The 21,134-nt window shown below is 45.7% G+C and overlaps 1 protein-coding gene across 3 annotated transcripts in view; it reads left to right on the forward strand.

The window, feature by feature from the left end:
- The window catches only part of SIPA1L3 (signal induced proliferation associated 1 like 3), a 714,921-nt gene that overhangs the window by 535,779 nt on the left and 158,008 nt on the right, over positions 1-21,134 (forward strand). For all 3 annotated transcript variants that reach the window (XM_086938267.1, XM_086938268.1, XM_086938269.1), the window contains exon 13: positions 16,380-16,504. In XM_086938267.1, the coding sequence (XP_086794393.1) occupies positions 16,380-16,504 (125 nt within the window). The remainder of the gene's footprint in view (positions 1-16,379; positions 16,505-21,134) is intronic.

Here is a 21,134-nt window from a genome sequence, read left to right on the forward strand (position 1 = left end):
AAGCACTTTCAGGACCCACAAACATTTCTTTTATTTCCCCCTCCACTGAATTTCTATCACTATTTTACATCCCATTGTGTATTTGACGTGCTTGACTCGATACTAAAGGAGCCTTTTCTGGGTTTGTTAGGGCTTGCTTAATCTGCTTAAAATCTTGAACCCCTACCAATATGGGCGAGAGAACTTCCAATATGTGATCAGTGTTTAATGTGCTTTTTTCCAGCAAAGATAAAATTGCGGAGAGGGTTCTTTCTAATGCATAACAAATCTCCATAATCCCCCAGTCCAAGCATTCTCACTTATGTTCAAAAAATGTCCTTCCCCTTTATCATCCCCCTTAACCACTGAGACTCTTGATATCCTTTCAACAGAAAGATCTAATAAATCAGCAGCTTGGGATAGATTAGTGGGTGTACTGTTATACATAGTAGGCGTACCGCTGTACATAGGAGCCATATGTGTTTGAGCTCCTGTTGGAGCCGGATACACTTCAGAAACCGGATACAATTCTGGATCCATCTCCAAAATGCCAGTCTTTTTCAACTGTGTCATTAGTTCTGCATTCTTTTCCATTTGCTTAGCAATGTCAGGTATGGTATAATCCTCCGTTTTCGCCTGCCCAGATCTGAAGCTGGATTCTATCCGCTGTTGTACTTTAAAAGAGAGATCACTTGATTTAGTCGATAGGAAACCAGCCACAGATCTCTGCGCACCTATTGCATTATCCAAAAGGGTTACCAATCCTGCCAGTGAAGATAATATATAGTGACTTCCTTTTTTTCAATGTTCTTCTCCGGGGGGGGGGGGGGGGGGGGTGTAATTCGGCTTCTACTTTGCCAATCGATGAGTCAATTTCCATTTCCGGAATGCTACCCTCCCTTTCTATTTGTTGTACATCAATTTCACGTGGAGGTTGCAACACATCAATTTCACCCCCATAATTCTGATGTATGATTACAGCGGGGTAAGGAGCCTCAGGGTTTATGCATAGACTCTCCACCCTATTCCCTGCTATTACATGGGTGTCCATCACTTCACCTGAAACCTCCTTTATCTCTTCCTCTTTTAACCCCTTTCCTTGCTTTGAGCATCTTACCCCATTTGTAAACATTGTCATCACAGATGGGTATGTTTTCAGGAGTGAGAGGTGATCCCCGTTTCCCCGGCGACAAATGGTTTTCTGGAGCTTAAGGGTACTCTTTTCGCTTAAATTACAACTTTCTGAGTCTACTATTAATTTTGATTTTATATTTGAGCGCAAACATCTAGATGGCATTACCAACACCTAGAAGGCTTAGAAGACTCTTACTACTTGCTGCTTTTCCGTTTGTGGAAAAATAAAGGGTGGAATAGGATAAGGAAGAAGGAAGGATAGAGGTCTACCAAGGAATCGCAGGGCCAGCTAGGGGAAGCACTCGGTAGCCACTGCACTTATTTATTCTCTTGCCTCTCTCCAAGGGTTTATATCCTCGGGCCGCGTTCTCTCCACTCTGTTGCTGCTCTGGGCACCGTGTAAATAACAATGTGGCAATGTAGACACGACCCCACACAACACTGCACCCGAGGCGCCAGAGAGCAACACCCACTGTATTCCGTAAAGCCTCAAGGTTCCTACATTGGGAAGCACCCGAGACTCATGCCCACTGGCTCTCGCAAGCTCCCACAGTCACCCTCAACAAACCACTATTGCTCCCACGTCGCACCAGTGTATCCTGCAACACACAAGGGGGAACACCTTGTCCCACCGCCGTACTCCACGCCACGCCATCCTGCACACGGTCAGCGGCGAGTGGGCCTGGTCAAGTTTAGCATTTAGCGGCTCTGTGTAGCTCAAGCGTCTGGCTCCTTGTCCGCACCGCAAAGCACCAAGAAGCACCCCTGTGGCACCGGCAAAGAAAATGTCCAGCTCAGGCCTCACTGAAAGAGGTTTGAAGCAGCCCATGCCTCCGCCCCTGCCTCTGTGAACTTCGTGCAGGATTGTGAACTGCGAGAACCAGGACTCTTAAGTGCCCCCTCCACTGCCGGCCGCCCATGTTCCCTACCACAGCGGCCTGACCCACCCTGCTTCCTTAAACTAGCCGGCTTAAACCACCGCAGTCGCTGCCTCTGCTGGGAACCTGCACTTTTCAAGCTTTCGCGGACAACCAGCAACCAACGTACGGCAGAGCGGTGGGCAGCGGCGGGCGGGCAGCTTGAAGCAGGCCGCGGCTCTCAACACCGACGGCGGCTCACAGCACGGAAACCGGGGCAGTGCCTCTGGAAATCCTCTGACAACCCCCCGACGTGGCTCAGCTCACAGCTCTCAGGGTCGGCTCTCAGCGCTGGCGATTTGCAGTTGCGGCAGCAGCTCTCGACACAGCTCCAACTCTCCCCTGAAAGGTTGGAGCAACGGTTTGGTCCTGAGGTGTAGGGGAAGTTTGTCTATGGCTTGGCTGCTAGATGCAAGGAGTGTCCTCTGCTGTTGGTTCAGTGGTTCTTTAGCATAAAGTTGTGGTTTGTGTGGAAATACAGGTATAAAAGGCTATGTAGGAGTTTTTGTTACTGTTGCATAGTATTTGAGTAGTGGTGGGTGAAGTGATTTGTTTTGGGTGTGTGATATTAGTCTGTGTTTTTGTGAGGGTGTGTGTGTGTTTGTGAATGTGGTTGTTTCAAGTTTATTAGTTATCTTGCTGGGTTAATTAGAACCATTGCAAGGAACATCATCATGCAATACAACCATAAAAACCATACCGTAGAAACCAATTACAAGAAGCAGAGCAACATCCAGTAAGAACCAGCTCCGTTAAGACACCCAAGCCATGCTATACCATAAAAGAATCAATTATGCGCAAATCATATCTGCTATAAAGAGTCCATGTGCAATCTTTACCATCATACAATGATAATGCCTGTATTAGTCAAGCAAGCCTGACTGAACTTATCTCCCGCCATCAACAGTAGTAATCACTACCATTAAATATTTTCGAAGCAATCGGCATCATGAGTGTAGGTAGCTGCAGTTAGTTTCTTGCTTCACTTGCAACAAACGGCTCTACAAATAATAATAATAACAAAAGGCATAATATATTAAATCAAGTAAAAAATAGTAAGCAAAATAATATGGAAGCCATCTTATTGTATGAGGCCAAAGCAAATCTTAAGGTGTCTGTGTACAATGTACATTTTGATATGAACTTAAGATGTTTAATGTCTAATTTTATAAACCAATTTAAGAACAAATATAGCTTATATAAAATGCAATAATCAGACAAAATGTCATCCTAGGTTGGAACAATCTGTGTTTAGATATACAGAGTTTAATGCAAGGAGTAATGTACACAGTAGTGTTGGTGCAGTGCAGTCACTAAGAAGCCATCTAGTTCAAGGATAAAAATAGTCTTTTATTCCAGGCTAGATTAAAAAATGCTTCAGTTTACACCCCTGAACTTTGTGCCTCCTTCCTCTGAGCGTTTTGTTTGTTTTCCAATAGTTTCAAAAACTTTAACAGTTGACGATTGAGTTCTTAGTCCTCTGCCACAAAGCATGCATTGACCGCCTGTTTACAGCTACGAATACCTCTAGCATTGAAGAGCAGGCGGTACATGCTTTATGTTCAGACGAGATCTTTTCATATGCAAATCAAATGCAGCATGTCTTCTCTACCCCAACCACATAGCCTGCACGATACTACAGCTGGACTTTGTTTCCTGTCACAAGTTGATGTCAGTCACAGACCCACATCTCGCGTGCCTCTGGTGCCTTGAGCGCGACCACGACCCGAAGTCATGCTGCGACTGCCTGGCAATGAACCCAAAGACATTGCGGGAGCAGTCCCGAAAGCTTCTTGAGCTGGAAGATGGCTGGAGCAAACAAACCAACGGTACAGCTTTAAATCCAATAGAAGGCAAGTTATTGACTGCAGGTGGAGAAGCTGAGTCAAGAATTACAGAACTGCTAGCAGACGAGCTAAAGCAAGAGATGCAGCAGGAATGCAGCAATAGACCATGCAGCTGGAGGAACTCGACTAAAATAAACTATAGTAGGGTTTCAGCAATGAGTGTAACAGGAACTGAAGCAGAAGATGCAGTACATTGAAGGAGCAGTAGTAGATACAGCGAGAGGCAGAGCTGCAGCTGGGTGTGTTGTGCCAAGAACTACACATGGGGTGTTAGCAATAGATGTTGCAAGAAGAGGAGCGGGAGCAGCAGCGCAAATCTCAAAAATAAGAAATACTGCAGGTTTGCATGGAGAGATACTCTCCATGAATTAATGAAAGGGCATGTGCAAGCAAGCATCATGGTCATAAAACTGTCAGAGAAGAGGAGTGGAACTCCCGGGGAGGATACGTCTTGCAACTGTAAAATAACAAGGAAAGAACCATCTTTATGTGACAGGCTCTGGGAGGAACGAGAGCTTTCCACCTGTAGTTATAGCATTTATCTCTATTGAGCAAGGCAGACAAAGACTGCAGTATTTATGGTAGATCGCAAAATGAGGCTACCAGCACCCCTTGCTCCATTTTTATGACAAGAAACAGATGAACTTGAAAAAGATGTTCTTCTTTTGAATACTGCAGTGAATGCTACCAATGCGTTGTGTGCTATTTCTGGATGCACTGCTTGTGCATTGCAGTGCTGGGAAGGAAAGGTTTGATGACGGCACAAGGGTTCTGCAGCTAGCAGTAGTGACACAAGGCCCAGTGGGGACCGAGTTTTGAACCTCATCCCAAGAAGACTGTTCAAAGGTCAATCCAATTCGTGCAAAAAGCTGTACCTCCCTGCTGAAAACGGAATTCCTTTACTTTTTAACTAACTGTAATTTTAAGCCGTAGCCTTTGAGAATGGGATGAGAGCTGCCTGGCACCCTGAAGTTCATATTAATAGTCACGGATGAAAATCAAAGCAGACTACAAGCCCGTGACCCGCTGCTCGTCCCGTCTCCCTCCTCCCCCCACCCGGCAGGCGGCACTTGCCCTCCCCTCCCCCCCCCCGCGCCCCTCCAACATGTCTTGCTCTGGAAGAGACCTCTAGCCCGCCGCCGCCCCCTGTTCGCAGGACACCAGGCTGAGATTACATGATCTCTGAGAGAATGTATACCCACTTTCCACATCTGAAAAAAAATTAGGTGACAGGCCATGTTTTGCCTCCGAAAACATCGTTTAAATGACGTTTCTAGGAACAAAAGTTACAGTTCAATAATATCATGGGCACTTCGGGGTATAAAGACTACTGTGAAAATATAATATCTGGCCTTCGAGAATTAGTCATTTGCAAGTGCCTTTCAAACTGACATCGCTGAACGTGTTTTCGCAGATATAGCCTCTGCGCCATTACTGGCAGACGCAGCTCGCCCGCCCTGTTATTGCTGTGCCTCGTGGGACCCTCTTCAGAAGTTACAAACAGGTATGTGCGGTCAAGACAGAGGGAATAAAAAGTTTAATATTATGTGTGTTCATTCCTCTACGCTAGCCTTCCTCTGTCTGACCAAAGAGACCAGGTGACGTGACAAGCTGCAATACGTTCATCTTCCATTCAGGCCCTGGGAGGGCCTCAAATAGATACAAAATATGTATTGCCTACACACAACCAGACGCTATCTTTCCCACATCGTGCGCGGTGCCCCTGGCTACTGATAACAGCGCACCAGGGCGCCGCGGCGCACAGTTTGGGAACCACAGCTCTAGCAGACCAGCTGGAAGAGCTGGACTGGAGAGAGGAACTGGGTAATGCCAGTGGTCTTGATACATCCCCAGACCTTGGCACACTTCCTCCCCCTACTGTGGCTGCAGAGGATGGAGCCTCCTACCCTGTGGTGTAGCAGAGGGCAGCCAAGGCCTTGGGCCTTGAGCAACCTACGGTGGCAGTCAGGACTAATCTCCTGACTGAAGGGCTTCAACCAGCAGCAGCCTCCTCGGAGACACTGCTGCCATTCAATGAGGCCCTCACAGACATCCTTCTGGGCACCTGGTCCAAGCCCAGCCCAGGGGCTCCTGTGGATAGGATGATTGCCCGATGCCACCGCCCAACCCCGGGTGACCCCACTTTCCTCTCCCAACACCCTACCCCTGAGAGCTTGGTGATCCGAGCCTTAACATCCAAAGGCGCGTTCCCTACTGCTCCCCCAGATAGGAAACACAAGAAGCTGGATCATTTTGGGAAGATGTTTTCTTCCTCCCGCTTAAGACTGCGGTCAGTGAACACTGCATGTCTCTTTGGCGGTTACACCCACTATGTGTGGGATACGGTCACGCAAGTGCTGTCACAGTGCCAGAAGGAGGCCTGGGCCATGCTCTCCTGTACAGTTGCTGAGGGTAGAGCTGCAGCGAAGTTCGCCATACGATGTATGCTGGACACCCCTGACTCGCTAGGCAGAACTATTTCAATGTCAGTAGCCCTGCGACGCTATGCCTGGCTGAGATCCACTAGCTTTTCCGGTGATGTCCAAACAACTCTTTTGGACATTCCCTTTGATGGCAGTCTCTTGTTTGTTGACAGAGTGGACAACACGCTCGAGCACTTTAAGGATTCTAGGACGATGGCCAGATCCTTGGGCCTCGCTACCAACTCTTGCCCCGCACAGTCCACCTTTCGCCACTTTTGTGGCTACAGAAGGGGTGCTCCAACATGTTCCACCCAGAGCCACAGGCCTACTCAAGCTGTCCAGCCTCCGCGCGGCCGGGGACCTCCGACCCAGCGTTGTGGGTCTGGGGGCCAGCGGGCGGGCAAGTCGACCAGCGCCCCTCTTTAGCAGCCTCCAAACCTTCCTAATCTGACTTTTCAGGGCCACCAGTTGCCAGTTGACGGCAGGATTAGCCATCACCTCCTCCACTGGCACACCATCATGTTGAACAGGTGGGTTTTGCAGATAGTCTGATGGGGCTAATCCCTCCCCTTCAAGACTACCCCTCCCTCCCTGTTTTCCATTGCATGTTGGAGGATCACTTGGCTCATCTCAGTCTGGAAGTTGCTGCTCTTTTGACCAAGGGAGCCATCGAACGTGTCCCTGTGCCAGAAGTATGCTGTGGTTGTTATTCCCACTACTTCCTGGTATCCAAGAAGGACAAAATCCTGAGTAGTATCTTGGATCTCGGGGACGTCAACCGTTTCCTCGTGAAGGAGAAGTTCAAAATGTTAACATTGGCTCAGTTCCTGTCTGCCCTCGACCCAGGAGACTGCATAGTAGCGTTGGACTTGCAGGACGCTTATTTTCACATCCCCAACCTACCTGCGTTACCTACAGTTCACGGTAGGCCACGAGCATTTTAAGTTCACCGTGCTCCCCTTTGGACTTTCCAGCGCTCCTCTGGTGTTTCCGTAAGTGATGGCGGTGGTCGCAGCTCATTTGCGCAGATCAGGGGTTCCAGTCTTCCCCTAGTTTGACAACTGGCTGTTGAAGGCAAGTTCAACCGAGGCTGTCTGCTCCCACCTCCAGACTACGGCAGACCTCCTGCATTCTCTGGGGTTCACTGTCATCATGCCAAAGTCACACCTGATTCCCTCTCAGAAGCTCCTTTTCATCGGGGCGGTATAGGACAAAGCATGGTTTCGGGCTTATCCCCCCAAACGATCTTTCGGCCTGTATCCCAAGTTTCGGTCAGAATGACCCGGAGGCTGCTGGCTCTCATTGCCTACTGCATCCTGCTAGAGTATCATGCCATGCGGCATATGCAGGCTCTGCAGTGGGACCTGAAGTTCCAGTGGGCACAGCATCAGGGGAATGTTTCCGATTGCGTCCAGATCTCGGAGGACACTGCACACCAATTGCAGTGGTGGCTAACCAACCAGGATTGTCTCAACGGCAGATCCCTCTCCCTTCCCCAACCAGAGTTCACAGTGGTGACAGATGCATCACTCCTGGGGTGGGGCAGCACATGGGGGAGGTCAGAGGCCTCTGGTCTCCGGTGGAGTCCGGGCTTCACATCAACCTTCTGGAGCTCCGGCCGATTCGTCTTGCACTGAAGGCATTTCTTCCTTCTGTCAAAGGAAGAGTAGTGCAAGTGTTCACAGACAACACATCTGCCATGTGGTATTGCAACAAACAGGGCGGGGTGGGGTTGTGGACCCTCTGTCAGGAGGCCCTTTGTCTCTAGAAGTGGCTTGCACCACAGGGCATGTCCCTGGTGGTTCAATACCTGGCGGGCTCCTTGAACGCCAGGACGGACGAACTCAGCCGCTGGTGCATGATGAATCATGAATGGCATGTTCACTCTGAGGTGATGCAAGTCTTTTTCAGCAGTGGGGAGAGCATTGGTTAGAGCTATTCCCCACCGAAGAAAACGTGCAATGTCAGCAGTGCTGCGCGCTGGAATTTCCAAGGTGGCACTCGCTAGGCGACGCTTTTCATCTCAATTGGAGTTGCGGTCTTCTATACTCCTTTCAGCCTATACCACTTCTGGAGTGCTGAAAAAGATCAAGCGCGACCGGGCCCAAGTAATTCTGAAGAACCGGGTTTTAGAACCCAGCGGCGCCAGAGATAACGCCCGATGTCTTCGGATTCCCCTGCCTCGGCGAACAGAGACACGGGACACTTCTTGATGACGTCAAAGACCAAGTTTATTGGCTGCAACCAGGAACAGAGGTCTACGAAGCACAACACGGGTGGTTCGCTAGAGACTGCACAAATTCAATGAGCAGAGCATGGTCTTTTATGCCAAAAATCACATTCCAGGCTAGCATTGATTATGTACAAACTGACCAATAGAAACATGACATTTCAAAAGTAGCGCATGACGACAATCCCACTTTCCGTTGTCCAGCCCACCAGAAATGACCAAGCACATTCCGATATTCCTGTTCGATCAGGCCGGACAAACCCATCATAAAACCTCTACCCAAATCCGTGATTAAGCCATAAAGGAAGGAACAGAAACAGATGAGAAACAAGATAGAAGGGTGGGTGCAGTGTACCATAAACTCAGTAATGTCCTGCTCTTTGATCTTTATCTGACCAGCTGCTTAACAAGGAACTGGCTCAGCGAGGTCAGCCTCGGGCAAGGGAGTCAGTTCGGCCAGGTCACACAAAAGTCAGCTAAGGTGTACGTGTCCCAAGGACTCGTTCGGCCGTAGTCATCGGCCTATGTGAGGGCAACCACACAAAAGGGCTGCCGTACACAAAATGGAACCCGAGGGTTCAAACGAAATCCCTGAATACGTAGCGTTCTCATTGATCGATTATTACGAAAACACTCGTACACACTGCACTTGTGATTTGCGGTCCGCTGATAACAAAATCGTTCATATCCGATTAACTTTATTGCACGGGTTCAGAATCTACGAACCACGGTCCCTCGACTACGGAACCACAATTCTTGTGGCTCCGGACTGGGCTCGAAGAGTCTGGTATCCCGAGCTCTTGAACATGGCCATTGATCCTCCGATCAAACTGCCTCTTCGGGAGGATATTCTGTCGCAGCAGCACGGGGTGGTCCTGCACCCAAACCTGTCCAGCCTCCACCTCCTTGCATGGAGATTGAGCGGTGACAGTTGACAGCTTTCGACCTTCCTCCTGAAGTCTGTAACGTTATCTTGGCAGCTAGGCATCCCTCCACCAAAACGGTATACTCTTGTAGATGGAACAAATTTGTGGCATGGTGCACAGCAAAGACTGTGAATCCCCTTTCTGCCCCTTTTTCAGAGATTCTCCTCTTCATTCTTTCTTTGACCCATCAGGGCTCTGCTCTGGGCACTCCTAAAGGCTATCTTTCGGCCATTTCTGCCTTTCTTCACCTTCCTGTTCAACCTTCTCTTTTCAAGTCCCCTGATTTAAATCACTTCCTTAAGGGCATTGCTCGCCTGTTTCTTCCTATTCCTTTCGTAATGCCCCAGTGGGACTTGAACTATGTTCGCTCCTTTCGAGACGCTATATAATTGTCCTCTCAGACTATTGACCCTCAAAATTGCCTTTTTGGTTGCCATCACCTCTGCTCGCAGGGTGAGTGAGCTTCAGGCTCTTTCTTCTAAAACTGCTTTCCTGGCTGTTCATCCAGACAAGGTTGTCCTTCGCACTGACCTTCTTTTCTTCCCAAAGTGGTTACCTCTTTCCACATAGGACAGACCATCAATTTACCCACCTTCTTGACACCCCACATCCTTCTAAACAGTAGGAGAGGCTCCACCCTCTGGATCTAAAATATGCGCTTTCATTTTATCTGGAGAGCACAAAACAATTCCGGGTGGTTGATCAACTCTTTGTTGGCTACGTGGGCACCAAGAAAGGTCGGACCGTGCAAAAACAAACCATCTCTTGTTCTAATGTTCTTTGCATTAAAATTTGCTATTCCTTGGTGAAAAAGTAACCTCCAGTAGGGTTGCACGCACATTCCACCAGGGCGACAGCATTCACTACTGCTTTGGAATGTGGAGTCCCCCTTCATGACATCTGCCAGGCAGCCACGTGAGCTTTGTTGTACACGGTCACTAAACATTACTGCCTGGTCAGCCAAGTCCGGAGTGGCGACTTCTTTGGCCGCTCCGTTCTTTAGGACTTCCTGGTGTGAACTTGGTTCACAGACCCTCCCCTGGGGTTGGTATTGCTGGTGTATCAATTCAAAGGTAAGGAATCTATAACTAATAGTCTCTTTCAGATGAACAAGTTACTTACCTTCAGTAACAATATATCTGTAAGAGACATGTGTTAGTTATAGATTCATTACCGCCCCATCCTTCCTCCCCAATCTGTGAACTGACTTCTAGAGTAAGGGACTCGCTTTCAGAGCCCTAGTTTTACCAGTCAATCAAGAAAGTCTTTATTCGATTTACATCATAAAAGACATACTACAATACAGCACAAATCCAGATAAAATATCATAAGATTCATAAATACAAAACATATTAAAAACAAGAATAAAAAGTTATTAAATAGGGTGTACAAAGACTCGCGACTTAAACAATCAATAAAACATATAGTGATTAAAAACGAAATTCATGAGCGGTAGGCAATCTTGCTAATGTACATAATTCATAAAATACACAATGTTTTAAGGTCTCGTATTCCGGGACCAAATTATCCACGCCCAACTGACAAATTTAGATACGCATATAACAATAAATTTTGAGGTTTCAGATTGCAAAATTCTTCTGGCAACCAATGCGGATCTGGTACCCAGCGAGCGACATACAAGCTCCAGCCAGGCTTGTCTGGGTTGTGAATACATTGGGCAACAGAAGAGGAAGTGGTCAACTGTTTTCACCTCCTCCACACAAAAGGGACATTTGTCAGAACTACCAGAATTACACGAGCAGGTTAGCCCTCTGAGCGGGAGAAAACCTACTCTTAACTGGTGATAGAGTTTACGATCTAACGGTTTTGTATTAATGTCCTAATATTCTTCGTAGTGGGGAGAGTCCTTAATGGCAAGGAATAAAGCAGTCATACAGCTTCCCATAACAGATGTCACCCTCTTTTCCCTGATCCAGCTCCAATAAATTTCCTTAAGATGCTTCTTAAAGGGGAAAACAGCAGTAACTGAATCCACCCATAAGGATCCCAGCCCCATATCCATCAGGCAAGCCTTTATTCCTGATAGCCAGGGAATCCTGTGTGCACCCCGAAGCCCCTTTACTTCCAAAAGGGCCTTAGCATGCAATGACCGTTCCGGTGTCGTCCACAGGCCCCGTCAAAACGCCAATGTTTATACCGTATCACGTCTTCCACAGGGGTCACATCCTAGGTCGTATGATAGAGGAATACGAGGTGTTGATTGGGGTAGCCCTATTGCCGATCTAAAAAATGTATTCTGGTATTCTGTGCGACCCTAAGTTTGGAAGTGTCGCTAAACCCCCACAGTTCTGCTCCATACATAATGGCTGGTAATATTTTGGAACCATAAATTTTAATCAAGGGGCCCAAAGGTTTGGTTAGGAAGTTTCTGTGCTCCTTTAACAGAGCGCCACCAAGTTGGGCATGCTTAAGAGTTAGGAGGTCTAGTTGCGGTTTCCAACTAAGTTTTTCACTAAAGGTGACACCCAAGTATGTGAAGACGGCTGTCTGTTCCAGGATGACCCCACCCATGTTGACCCTGGCTTTAACTGGTCTAGTGCCACGGAACACCATAAATTTGGTCTTCCCTACGTTGACTTCCAGCTCATGTTCTCGGCAGAAAAGCTCAAAGCGAGACAGTGCGAGTTGTAACCCCTGTCTCGTCTTAGAAATTAAGAGCGTGTCGTCCGCGAACATGAGCAATGGAATTTTCTTGCTGGCAGGGGAGGGTGCGTCAGTCGGGTGGTTATGAAAATAAATCATAACCCCATTAATGAACAGTGAAAACAAAGTGGGAGCTAACATACACCCTTGTCTGACCCCTTTAGAAACCTCAAAACTATCGGTCACCTCCCCAGGCTTACCCCATCGAACTCTACCATACGTATGTTCATGCAGGTTGATGAGGAAGGCTACCAACTCTTTAGGCATACCCATCCCCAATAGTACTTCCCACAGCTTAATCCTTGGGACTAGATTGAATGCGGACCTTAGGTCCACGAAGGCCGCATATAGCATGCCACCCCCCAGGAGGACCTCTTTCCAGTATAGGAGCATAACCCTAAATGCCTGGTCTAGGGTACCAATGTGGGACCTAAACCCCGCCTGGAGGGGTGTTAATACATAAAAATCAGCCATCCAGTACTGAATACGACCCAGAAGAATGCGGGCCACAATTTTTGTACCGCGTCTATAAGACTAATTGGACGATAATTCCCCGGGGCAGAGCGATCGCCCTTCTTGTAGATAGGCAATATCTCTGCCCCTAACCATGAAGCGGGAACTAGTGCTCCACTAGCAAGGGCATTGACTAACATGGTCAAATATGAAACCCATAGATCTTGCTCATGTTTAAATAAATCGGCAGGAATACAGTCTGGGCCAGGTGCTTTGCCGCTCGGAATGACCTTTAGGACGGCCTTCACCTCACTTGGTGATAAACCAGGGAGTCCTCGCTCATAGGAAACGGAGTCTCAGCTGGAGGCCTACTCTTAAGTTTAAACTGGTTTTCGAAGTACGAAACCCAGACCTGTGGCTCCACATGGTTTGCGGGAACTTGTTCCTGCAAGCGATTGCCCCGTTTAAGCAGGTGCCAGAATTGAGTCATATTCCGCCCCTCACTAGCCTGTAGCAGCCCCCTCTAGCGGTCCTCATCCCAATTCCTCTTAGCAGTTAGTTGGACGAGTTTATAAGAAGCCCTACAACTACGGATGTCCTCTGGAAGGCTAGATTTGATGGCTGTAATCAGGGCTCTTTGTGCCGGTCTACAGCCTTTATCGTAACAGGAGCAGGGTCTCAACTCTTTTTTATTATTATTAGGGGATAAACTCCTAACAAAAAGAGATTTACGATCAGAAAAAAAACCATTGCGGATTTCTGGGAATTTCTCATTGATCTCAACCTGTGACTCAAAGCTGTTTAATCTGTCCACCGTACTAATAAGCAAGTTCCTTATCCTGGTCAAAGAACCCTCATTCATAGCTATTTTAGGCCATCGTAGCCTTCTCTCATCGTTAGTTAGGGTTACCTTTCCCTGAACCAGAGGGACATCTACCAAGATTGAGGCAGTAAAGCGGTTATCTCTCAGAGACAGAACTAAGGGGTTGTGGTCGCTCTCGGTTTTACACATGACCACCATATCGACAATAACCGACCACAGCTCCAGATTGGCCAGTATATAGTCGATGTGAGACCCAGATCTTCCATTGTCAAACGTAACTGCGCCTGCCCTATCTGACTTTGTTCTGCCGTTAACAGCCCGCAGTCCCTTATCAAGTCACAACCCCTTCATAAACAGAGCCGCATGTGTCCATTTTTTAATGGGCACCAGCTCTGGAATACCCCACATAGTCTTCTGCCTCTGTAAGCTTCCCGTCAACCAAACCAAGTGGCTCAAAACAGGTGTTAAAATCCCCAGACACAACCCTATTGTCGTTGTTAGAGATGGTGTAGAGAAGTTCCTCTAATAAGAGGGCTGTTGGAGAACATCTCCCACCTGATAGCCCCCTAATATACATATGTTAATAATAATAATGTTCAGACCCTTTGTGGAGGTAAATATCCGGGCTGTCTATTTATCACTGCATATTCAATCGTTGCCGCTCACAGCGTTTTTCAGACACCCCTCCGAAGCTGATACACTGTAGCCGGGACTGGGCTAATGCAAATCTGTCACTGAGGCACACCGCAAAGATCCACCGGGTCACTAAAAGGATTACACGGCTGGAACAGAGTCAGCGAGCAGTAAAGCGAGCCGCTGCCACACCAGCTCCGCTCCGCTCACCTCTCTCGATCGGCCCAGCTGTGGTCACCGCTCCTGCGCTCCTGTATGGCTCGGCCTCTCGGTCTCTTCGCTCCTAGTTTTATGCATTAGTGGTAAATGTCTTGCATGGCTCTGCGCTTCTGGGATGGAATGTTGACCCCCCATTGGCCAGCGGCTTGGGACCTTTCTGTCCAGCTTGGCCGCCTTTACTTTGCCCCCGCACCCCGGTCCCCTTGGCTGGGCGGGGGATGCCACTTCTAGCCCTATTGTCCCTTTTGGGACACACTTTCATTACTGGGCCATGGCGCTGTTTAACGCGTCGGTTCCTCAGACCCCCTTTGGGTGCGTGCCTCTGCTCTTCTCCCTAGCTATGGCAGCCCTAAGGGCAACCATGTCGTGCCAGGCCACATGCGAAACTTACCCCTGCTGCTAGCGCCAGCGTTCACCTGCCGACAGTCGTGTTGTTCTGCCGTCAGAGTTGAAGTCCCCCGTTGCCCATAAACATAGGTCAACAAAGCAGTGGGTGACAAGGCAAACAGCAAATTAGCAGGCAGCAAGCAGAAGCAACCTCACAGTCGCTGTCTCCACAGCTTGCAGGGCGTGGCCTGCAAGGAGGAAACAGGAGTGAGCTAAAGCATGCCTTAGAAGAAACGTGAATGTGGATGGGCTCTGGTGATGGGTTTGTATGTAGTAAAGTGTGGTATTTCTAGCTCTAGGCCGGAACAGGCCCAAACCGGTGAATCGCCCATGTACTCTCCACTCTTATATGTAGTATTTCTGAGAAGAAATAAATATATAGTATTTCTGAAAAAACATAAAAGTCAAGAGCAGCAGACCAAAATTAAAAAGGCATTTATTTCATGGATATTCTTAGCTGCTACTAATGTACAAAGCTTATAAATGCATGATCTCTTTTGAAACACCACAGTGGACACACTTCTTACTAGGGCTGCTACATTACTCATAGGAAAATACTGCCCATTTGTACATGTTTTGACTAGGTATGGTGCTTAAATAAGAACTCGTGTTAAAAAAATTACATTATTCTATATTATTTTCCAATTTCACGATGCTGACTTTATTTACTTTGAAAATCAGTTTACTGTAGAAAATTCTGGAATACGTCTGTTGTCTTTTTAGCTTGTATTTCTTGCTTTAAAATTATTTAACGGGAAACATACCAAATGTTAAGTTTTTCCATTATTATTTTTATACCTGGCATAGCATGAATATGTACGGTGGTTGACACATTGCAGTAACAGGTCACTCGTCCTATTACGTAAGCTATTGAGTGCTGGCGGTGTCAACCATAAAGATTTTCTTGATTGTATTTGGCTTGGTGTTAAGTGTTTACGGTATGTTAATTTTTGAGAACTAAATGACACAATATAATTTATCTTTGATTGTTGCTCATGCTTTTTTTAAGTAACATTTTGCCCATATATCGCCGAAAACTTTTACCACCAACAACAGTAATGTAGCCGACAAAAAACTTCCCATGAAACGGCCCTCTACTTGAAAGCCTGCAGTGCTGTTCGAAGCATTGGACAAGTGAAGAAGACCCCAGGGTTGCTATTTAAAATATCATACTAAAGAGGTTGTTACGGTATACACGTACTTTATTTTCTGACGACGGTTTGCTGCGCCACAGAAGGGTAACGTCTGTTCCTTGCAGAGTGTTATGTAATGTACCCGTGGTGCGCATTCCTGTATTTTCGACTCTGCTTTGACTGCAGGCGTTTTCCGGAAAGCAGGCTTCTAACAGCCTGCCACGGTCTGCGTGATGCTCCGAGCTCCTCGGGGAGTAGCAGAAGAACACATTGCAGTCTCGGTGTACGCGTTCGCTTTCGCGCCCGTGACATTTTCCCAGTCAACCTACATGTGTCATCATACACGGAAGGGTGCCCTTCCTATCTTCCCACCCGCTACTTCTCTGCGTGCGTTTTCCCACGTGTTTTTGTGCTGAGGTTCTGAACGATATATTTAGCACTGTGCTTTGAGGTGTTAAGATTAATTCACAACGACTTTGAATTCTCCACGTCACGCCTTCTTGTTTTTTTTTCTTTTTGCAACTCCAGTTTTTGCCTCTTTTAGTTGAGTTATGATAGACCTGTATGCTTCCTGGTTTAAGCCTTTGTGCATCTTTTTGTTTCATGCTTAGACACGGAACCCCTCCGCGCCCCGCGCCGTTTGATCAGCAGCACAGCCACGAGGTGTCATCGAGCGGGGACTCTTCCTCTGGAGGCCTGACCAGTCACGAGAGCACCATGGAAAGGCAGAAATCTGGTAAGCATGCCTAACGATTCGCTCATGTAAGTACCACAGCGCAGCCAGAAGCTTAACTGGAAGCATTCTTACACAGTGGCAGCAACAGTATTTGTATTTAATTCGACACCTTTTACAAAGCGTCACTGGCCAAGCTAGAAAAGATTTCCATTTAATGCAAAAGCGTGTTGTTTTTGCTAATCTGGTTTATTTAGGAAATTAATAAAAAACGGAATACATTATGCCTCCTATAAATGTCTATTGTTTCACCAGAGGTAAAAAAAAAAAGGCAAATGTTAAAATCAACATTTTTACTATAAGAAAACCTTGTCCTAAAACTACTCTCTGATGTACTGTGAAGGGATGTTGCAAGTTGATATTGAAGGCATGTCCGGTCTTGCATTGTGTTAGTTGTTGGTCCTTAAACAGAATAACGTTTTACCACCTTGATTGCAGTGGTGCTGGAATAATTTTCAGACCTGAGCACTGCCTTTGATGTTACGTAATTGAAGTCATAGAGTTTATGAAGATGGATATGTGTAGCAGATGAGCCAAATTCATTTAGCAGGAGAATGCTAGAGTTGTTTTAGTGCATTTTGAAGCACATTGTCCCAAATATATGAGTAAACACGGTCAGACTGGCATATAGGGCAGTCAGACAGTACTCTAAGGCCTGGTCTGAGAGGTTAGTGCGTGGAACGTTTTTTATGGAATTTTGTGTGCCTGTTTTATGGTCTGATGGGCAGTTTTTACTTTTGATTTCGCTGATATTACCACAAACATTGCCTGCAGCAAGCTCAAATCCGCGAAGTATCCCAAACCATGCAGAAAACCTATATATTTTCCCTTTAAAAGCACAAAACTGCCCGAGTTTGCAAACATGGGCCGCTTTTGTAGCTATCAGATACACTTATGGGGCCACTTTTTTATTTTGGTATACAGGTCTATTTTCTGTCCTGGGAGTAAAGCAGAGGAGGGGAGTGTACTGTCGTTTACAGAGAGCACATTATCCATTGAAATGTCCTTTTGAAATGGCCATTACATTTGTATCAGTTTTACTTCTAATCCTAAATGGCCCACAAAAAATGAACATGGAAATTTGGTTTCTGTGGCATTTTTATTATGCATGTGCTGTATGTATCTTGTTCTTATTTTGGTCCTACTAAACTCTTTGTTTCCATCATTCTTTTGAATAGAAACAATTAATATAACTCATTTGCAAATGCATATTTTTCCAGTTTTCTGCTTGACATCTCTTCAGTAGTCATTTGCTCATATTTCCGCTGATAGAGTTTGAAGTATTTGCAAAGTTAATTTCAAGTATTTAAATTTTGTTGTGAATTAGAAAACATTTGACATACTGCAGCCTTCTACTTTCACACTTTATGCTGGGGGTTTGAAAAAATCTCTCACTTTGCAGTAAGAGATGGGAAAAGAAAACACCAATCCCCATTTTATAAGACAAACAGCAAATTGGTAGAAGACATTGCCTGACATTTGACCTCTGTATTGGAATGCAAGGCAAATACTATAGGATACTACAAAATGAATGGCCTCCTTATTGACCATTCTCGTTTTGAAATCCTGCAAGTTTTTGGGAATTTACTGCAGCAGCCTCACACGCACCCTTAGTTCCACCGTCGCTGCTTGATTGTGCTTTCAAACCAAGTGTTAAGGTTTAAATTGACAGCGAATCAATGGAAACCCCTGGGAGCATAAATCAAAAGGTGTATTCTTATTTGAAGTGGAACTCTAGACAAATGTGCGAATATCATTAATAGATTTCTGAAAAGTATGCCATTACTCAATATCATATCATTGCATGTTTCCTTCATATTTGCTTGTTTCGTCCTAAAGCATATCATGTGTTAAAGTATTTTTTCCTGGTTTACGGTTGCAGCTATTTGCCATTGCCGCATACCCTTTTTCTTCTGTGAGCTACTTACTATGTGTTTGACTATTTCACCCTGTTGCTTTCAAGCTTTTCCATTTTAACCCTCAAATCAAGATTACAGCACATTTTCTCGTATTTATTTTTCACTTATCCACTATTGTCTAGGATTTGAGTCAAGAAGATACTTGATACTTTTAACATATTTTTTTTTTTTGAGAATTGTGATAAAAGCGTAGCTTTAATTTGAGATACCGGTTCTGAAAGTGAGTTGGCAAACAGCAATGTTCTTGCTTATTTCTCTTCTGTCAGGCAAGAGCATCTCATTGAACATCTGTAGAACAGAGTAAATCAGTTTTAGATTAAACTAACGAAAGCGGCTGCATAAAATACAAACTCTAGTGCTTCTGATACAACGCCTCAGGTTTGTGTAACCTACGTTAATTTGTTTGGTTTTTAAAAGTTTTTTTTTTTACTTTGTTGCGTGCTCGTGTGCACAAAACGTATTAGGTTGTTTGGGCATCATGAGCATATTTTTCATAGTTTGATTAGGTATGTAAGAAACCACAGCATTCTTGCTATATCTTTTTAATTTTATTTTTTTCTGGTACAAAAATGTATGCCTTTTGAACTTAACAATGATAAAATTAAGTGTTGGCAGTCGAAGGACAAGATTACAATTTGAACATAAGTGATCTGTGTTCTATTCGCTCTGGTGTCCTGTCTGATGAATGATTTTCATTACGGAAATTCTCTGCATTGGGAGCATTCATAGTTCTGGCATTGGCGGGGTAGGCATTTAGAACTTCTTCAACAACACTGGACATGAATCACTTACATAGGATTGGTGCTTTCAGCAAAAACACCCTTGTGACCTCTGGCACAATTTGACTGGATTTCTCAGGTATTGGTGTTGGTCACTTCAACAAAGCCTTTTCTTCGCATGTGCGGTAATCGAAACACGTATTTTATGATTGAGAGCAGGATGGGGAAGAAATGCATTTTCCAGAGCAATATGTCGATGGAGACTCTGGCTTTTATTACCCAGACTGTAAGGAAAGGTTGGAGAGAGTTGTGGAACCTGCTATCCCAATTTGGAAGTCTTAAAAAAGGCCAAGGCGTTCCTACAGGTTCCCTCATGAGTTTACAGGTCATTTATCTAGAGCTGCATCTGAAATTTATTGTACTAACTTATCAGGAGTTTTATCCTAAACACTTTTGATCATCAAAGTAGTTCGGTGCAATTGATTCAAGTTTATTATGCCTTTTGGCAATCTCACTGCAGTCCGCTTTAGTTGTGTGATGCAGAAAACATTGTAACCAATATGTTAAACATATACTAAGCGTGGGCTTCGAGTGTGTCCTTTGCTCATACTTTGGATGGCTTGCTTGTTTTCAATGGCTTTCCTCCTTATTCTTTGTTTGTCCCACTCAGAAAAGTATTGACTTGTTTTGAGTGGAAGAGTTACAGTTTTACACTGCTTACATCGAAGAGCTTTTTTCCCTTTTCAAGTTTCTATAGCATTAGACCGACACTCAGTAGGAGTGCATGGCGTTCCTCCAGTTTTTACCACTGCTGTTTCTCCTAGTCTTTGCTCTCCTCACTCGTGTTCATTCTGCAAGCATGCTCCTTTCTTTTTTCCAGCCTCCCTGCTCATTCCAGTTCGCCGCTCCTTCTATTACCCTGTCATGCTCACTTTCCTGGTTGATCCCTCATTTGTATCAATATTCCTATGTGAAAGCTGCACATTTGCACCACAGCTTAATTTGTTCAACAATTGTAGTCTGTCAATAAGTGTCATTCAAAGTTTGGTTTCTCCTCACTCTATTTCCCTGCTTAGTCTCTTCCCTCACCACAACTCGTCCTTTCTTCCGGCACTGGTGCTGCCACTACCGATCCAGGCTCTGCGCCTCACTCATATACTTATTGTTCTACCTTTCCAAGATTGCTGCACATTACGTCTAGATGCAATGTGACTGCCATCTTGGAAGTGTACACCATAACATTCTAACATTGCTTCCTGCTGCTGTTAAACGAGCGTTGACAAAGGCAGTGCTGACTGTTAACAGACATTATTTAAGCAAGCCTAATTTGCTTTCCCTGTGCTTGTTAAACACATCTGTCGCTATTTTCATCACTTCAGCCCTATACCCTTGAATCTGATGTAGAGGAGGGACTTCCTGTAACCTGATGCTACCTCCTTACATGATGCTGCCACTGCTCAAATTAGCCATAGAAGCTGCTCCAACTGGGAGCATATGGCATGGAGTATCTGAGTTCATCAAGCTTTTAAACTAAGTATCTCCAGTTATGCAAATGAGAGAAGTATTTAGTGTTCTGACTGCCTCTAGACTCCCCCCCCCCAATCTGGGTTTTAACCTTTTACATGTGAATTAGTCATGAAATAGATTTCCTTGAACCGTTTGGAAAGTAATACACTAGGTAATAACACCATGGGTACTCAACATCCATCTTTTTGGTTCCATCTGTGGCCACCACTTGGCCAAAAAGATTTTAACATTCTAACTTAATGTGGCTAAATCAGTCTTTCACCTAAATGACACATCTGTTTCATCTCTTCAACCCACCTGGCATGGCACATTTCATAGATTGTGCATGTTAATAAATGTGTGCAACTCCATTCTGACTCCTACACAGGTTCCAGTTTATGGGTATAGCACTGAGGAGTTGTTGAAAAACTTCACATTTCCCCTTCTGCTCTGTTGTTGACTTTGTTTTTGTGAACTTTAGGTTTTTAT

This window comes from Lissotriton vulgaris, chromosome 9, assembly GCF_964263255.1.
Source record: "Lissotriton vulgaris chromosome 9, aLisVul1.2, whole genome shotgun sequence".
In the NCBI taxonomy this organism is placed as follows: domain Eukaryota; kingdom Metazoa; phylum Chordata; class Amphibia; order Caudata; family Salamandridae; genus Lissotriton; species Lissotriton vulgaris.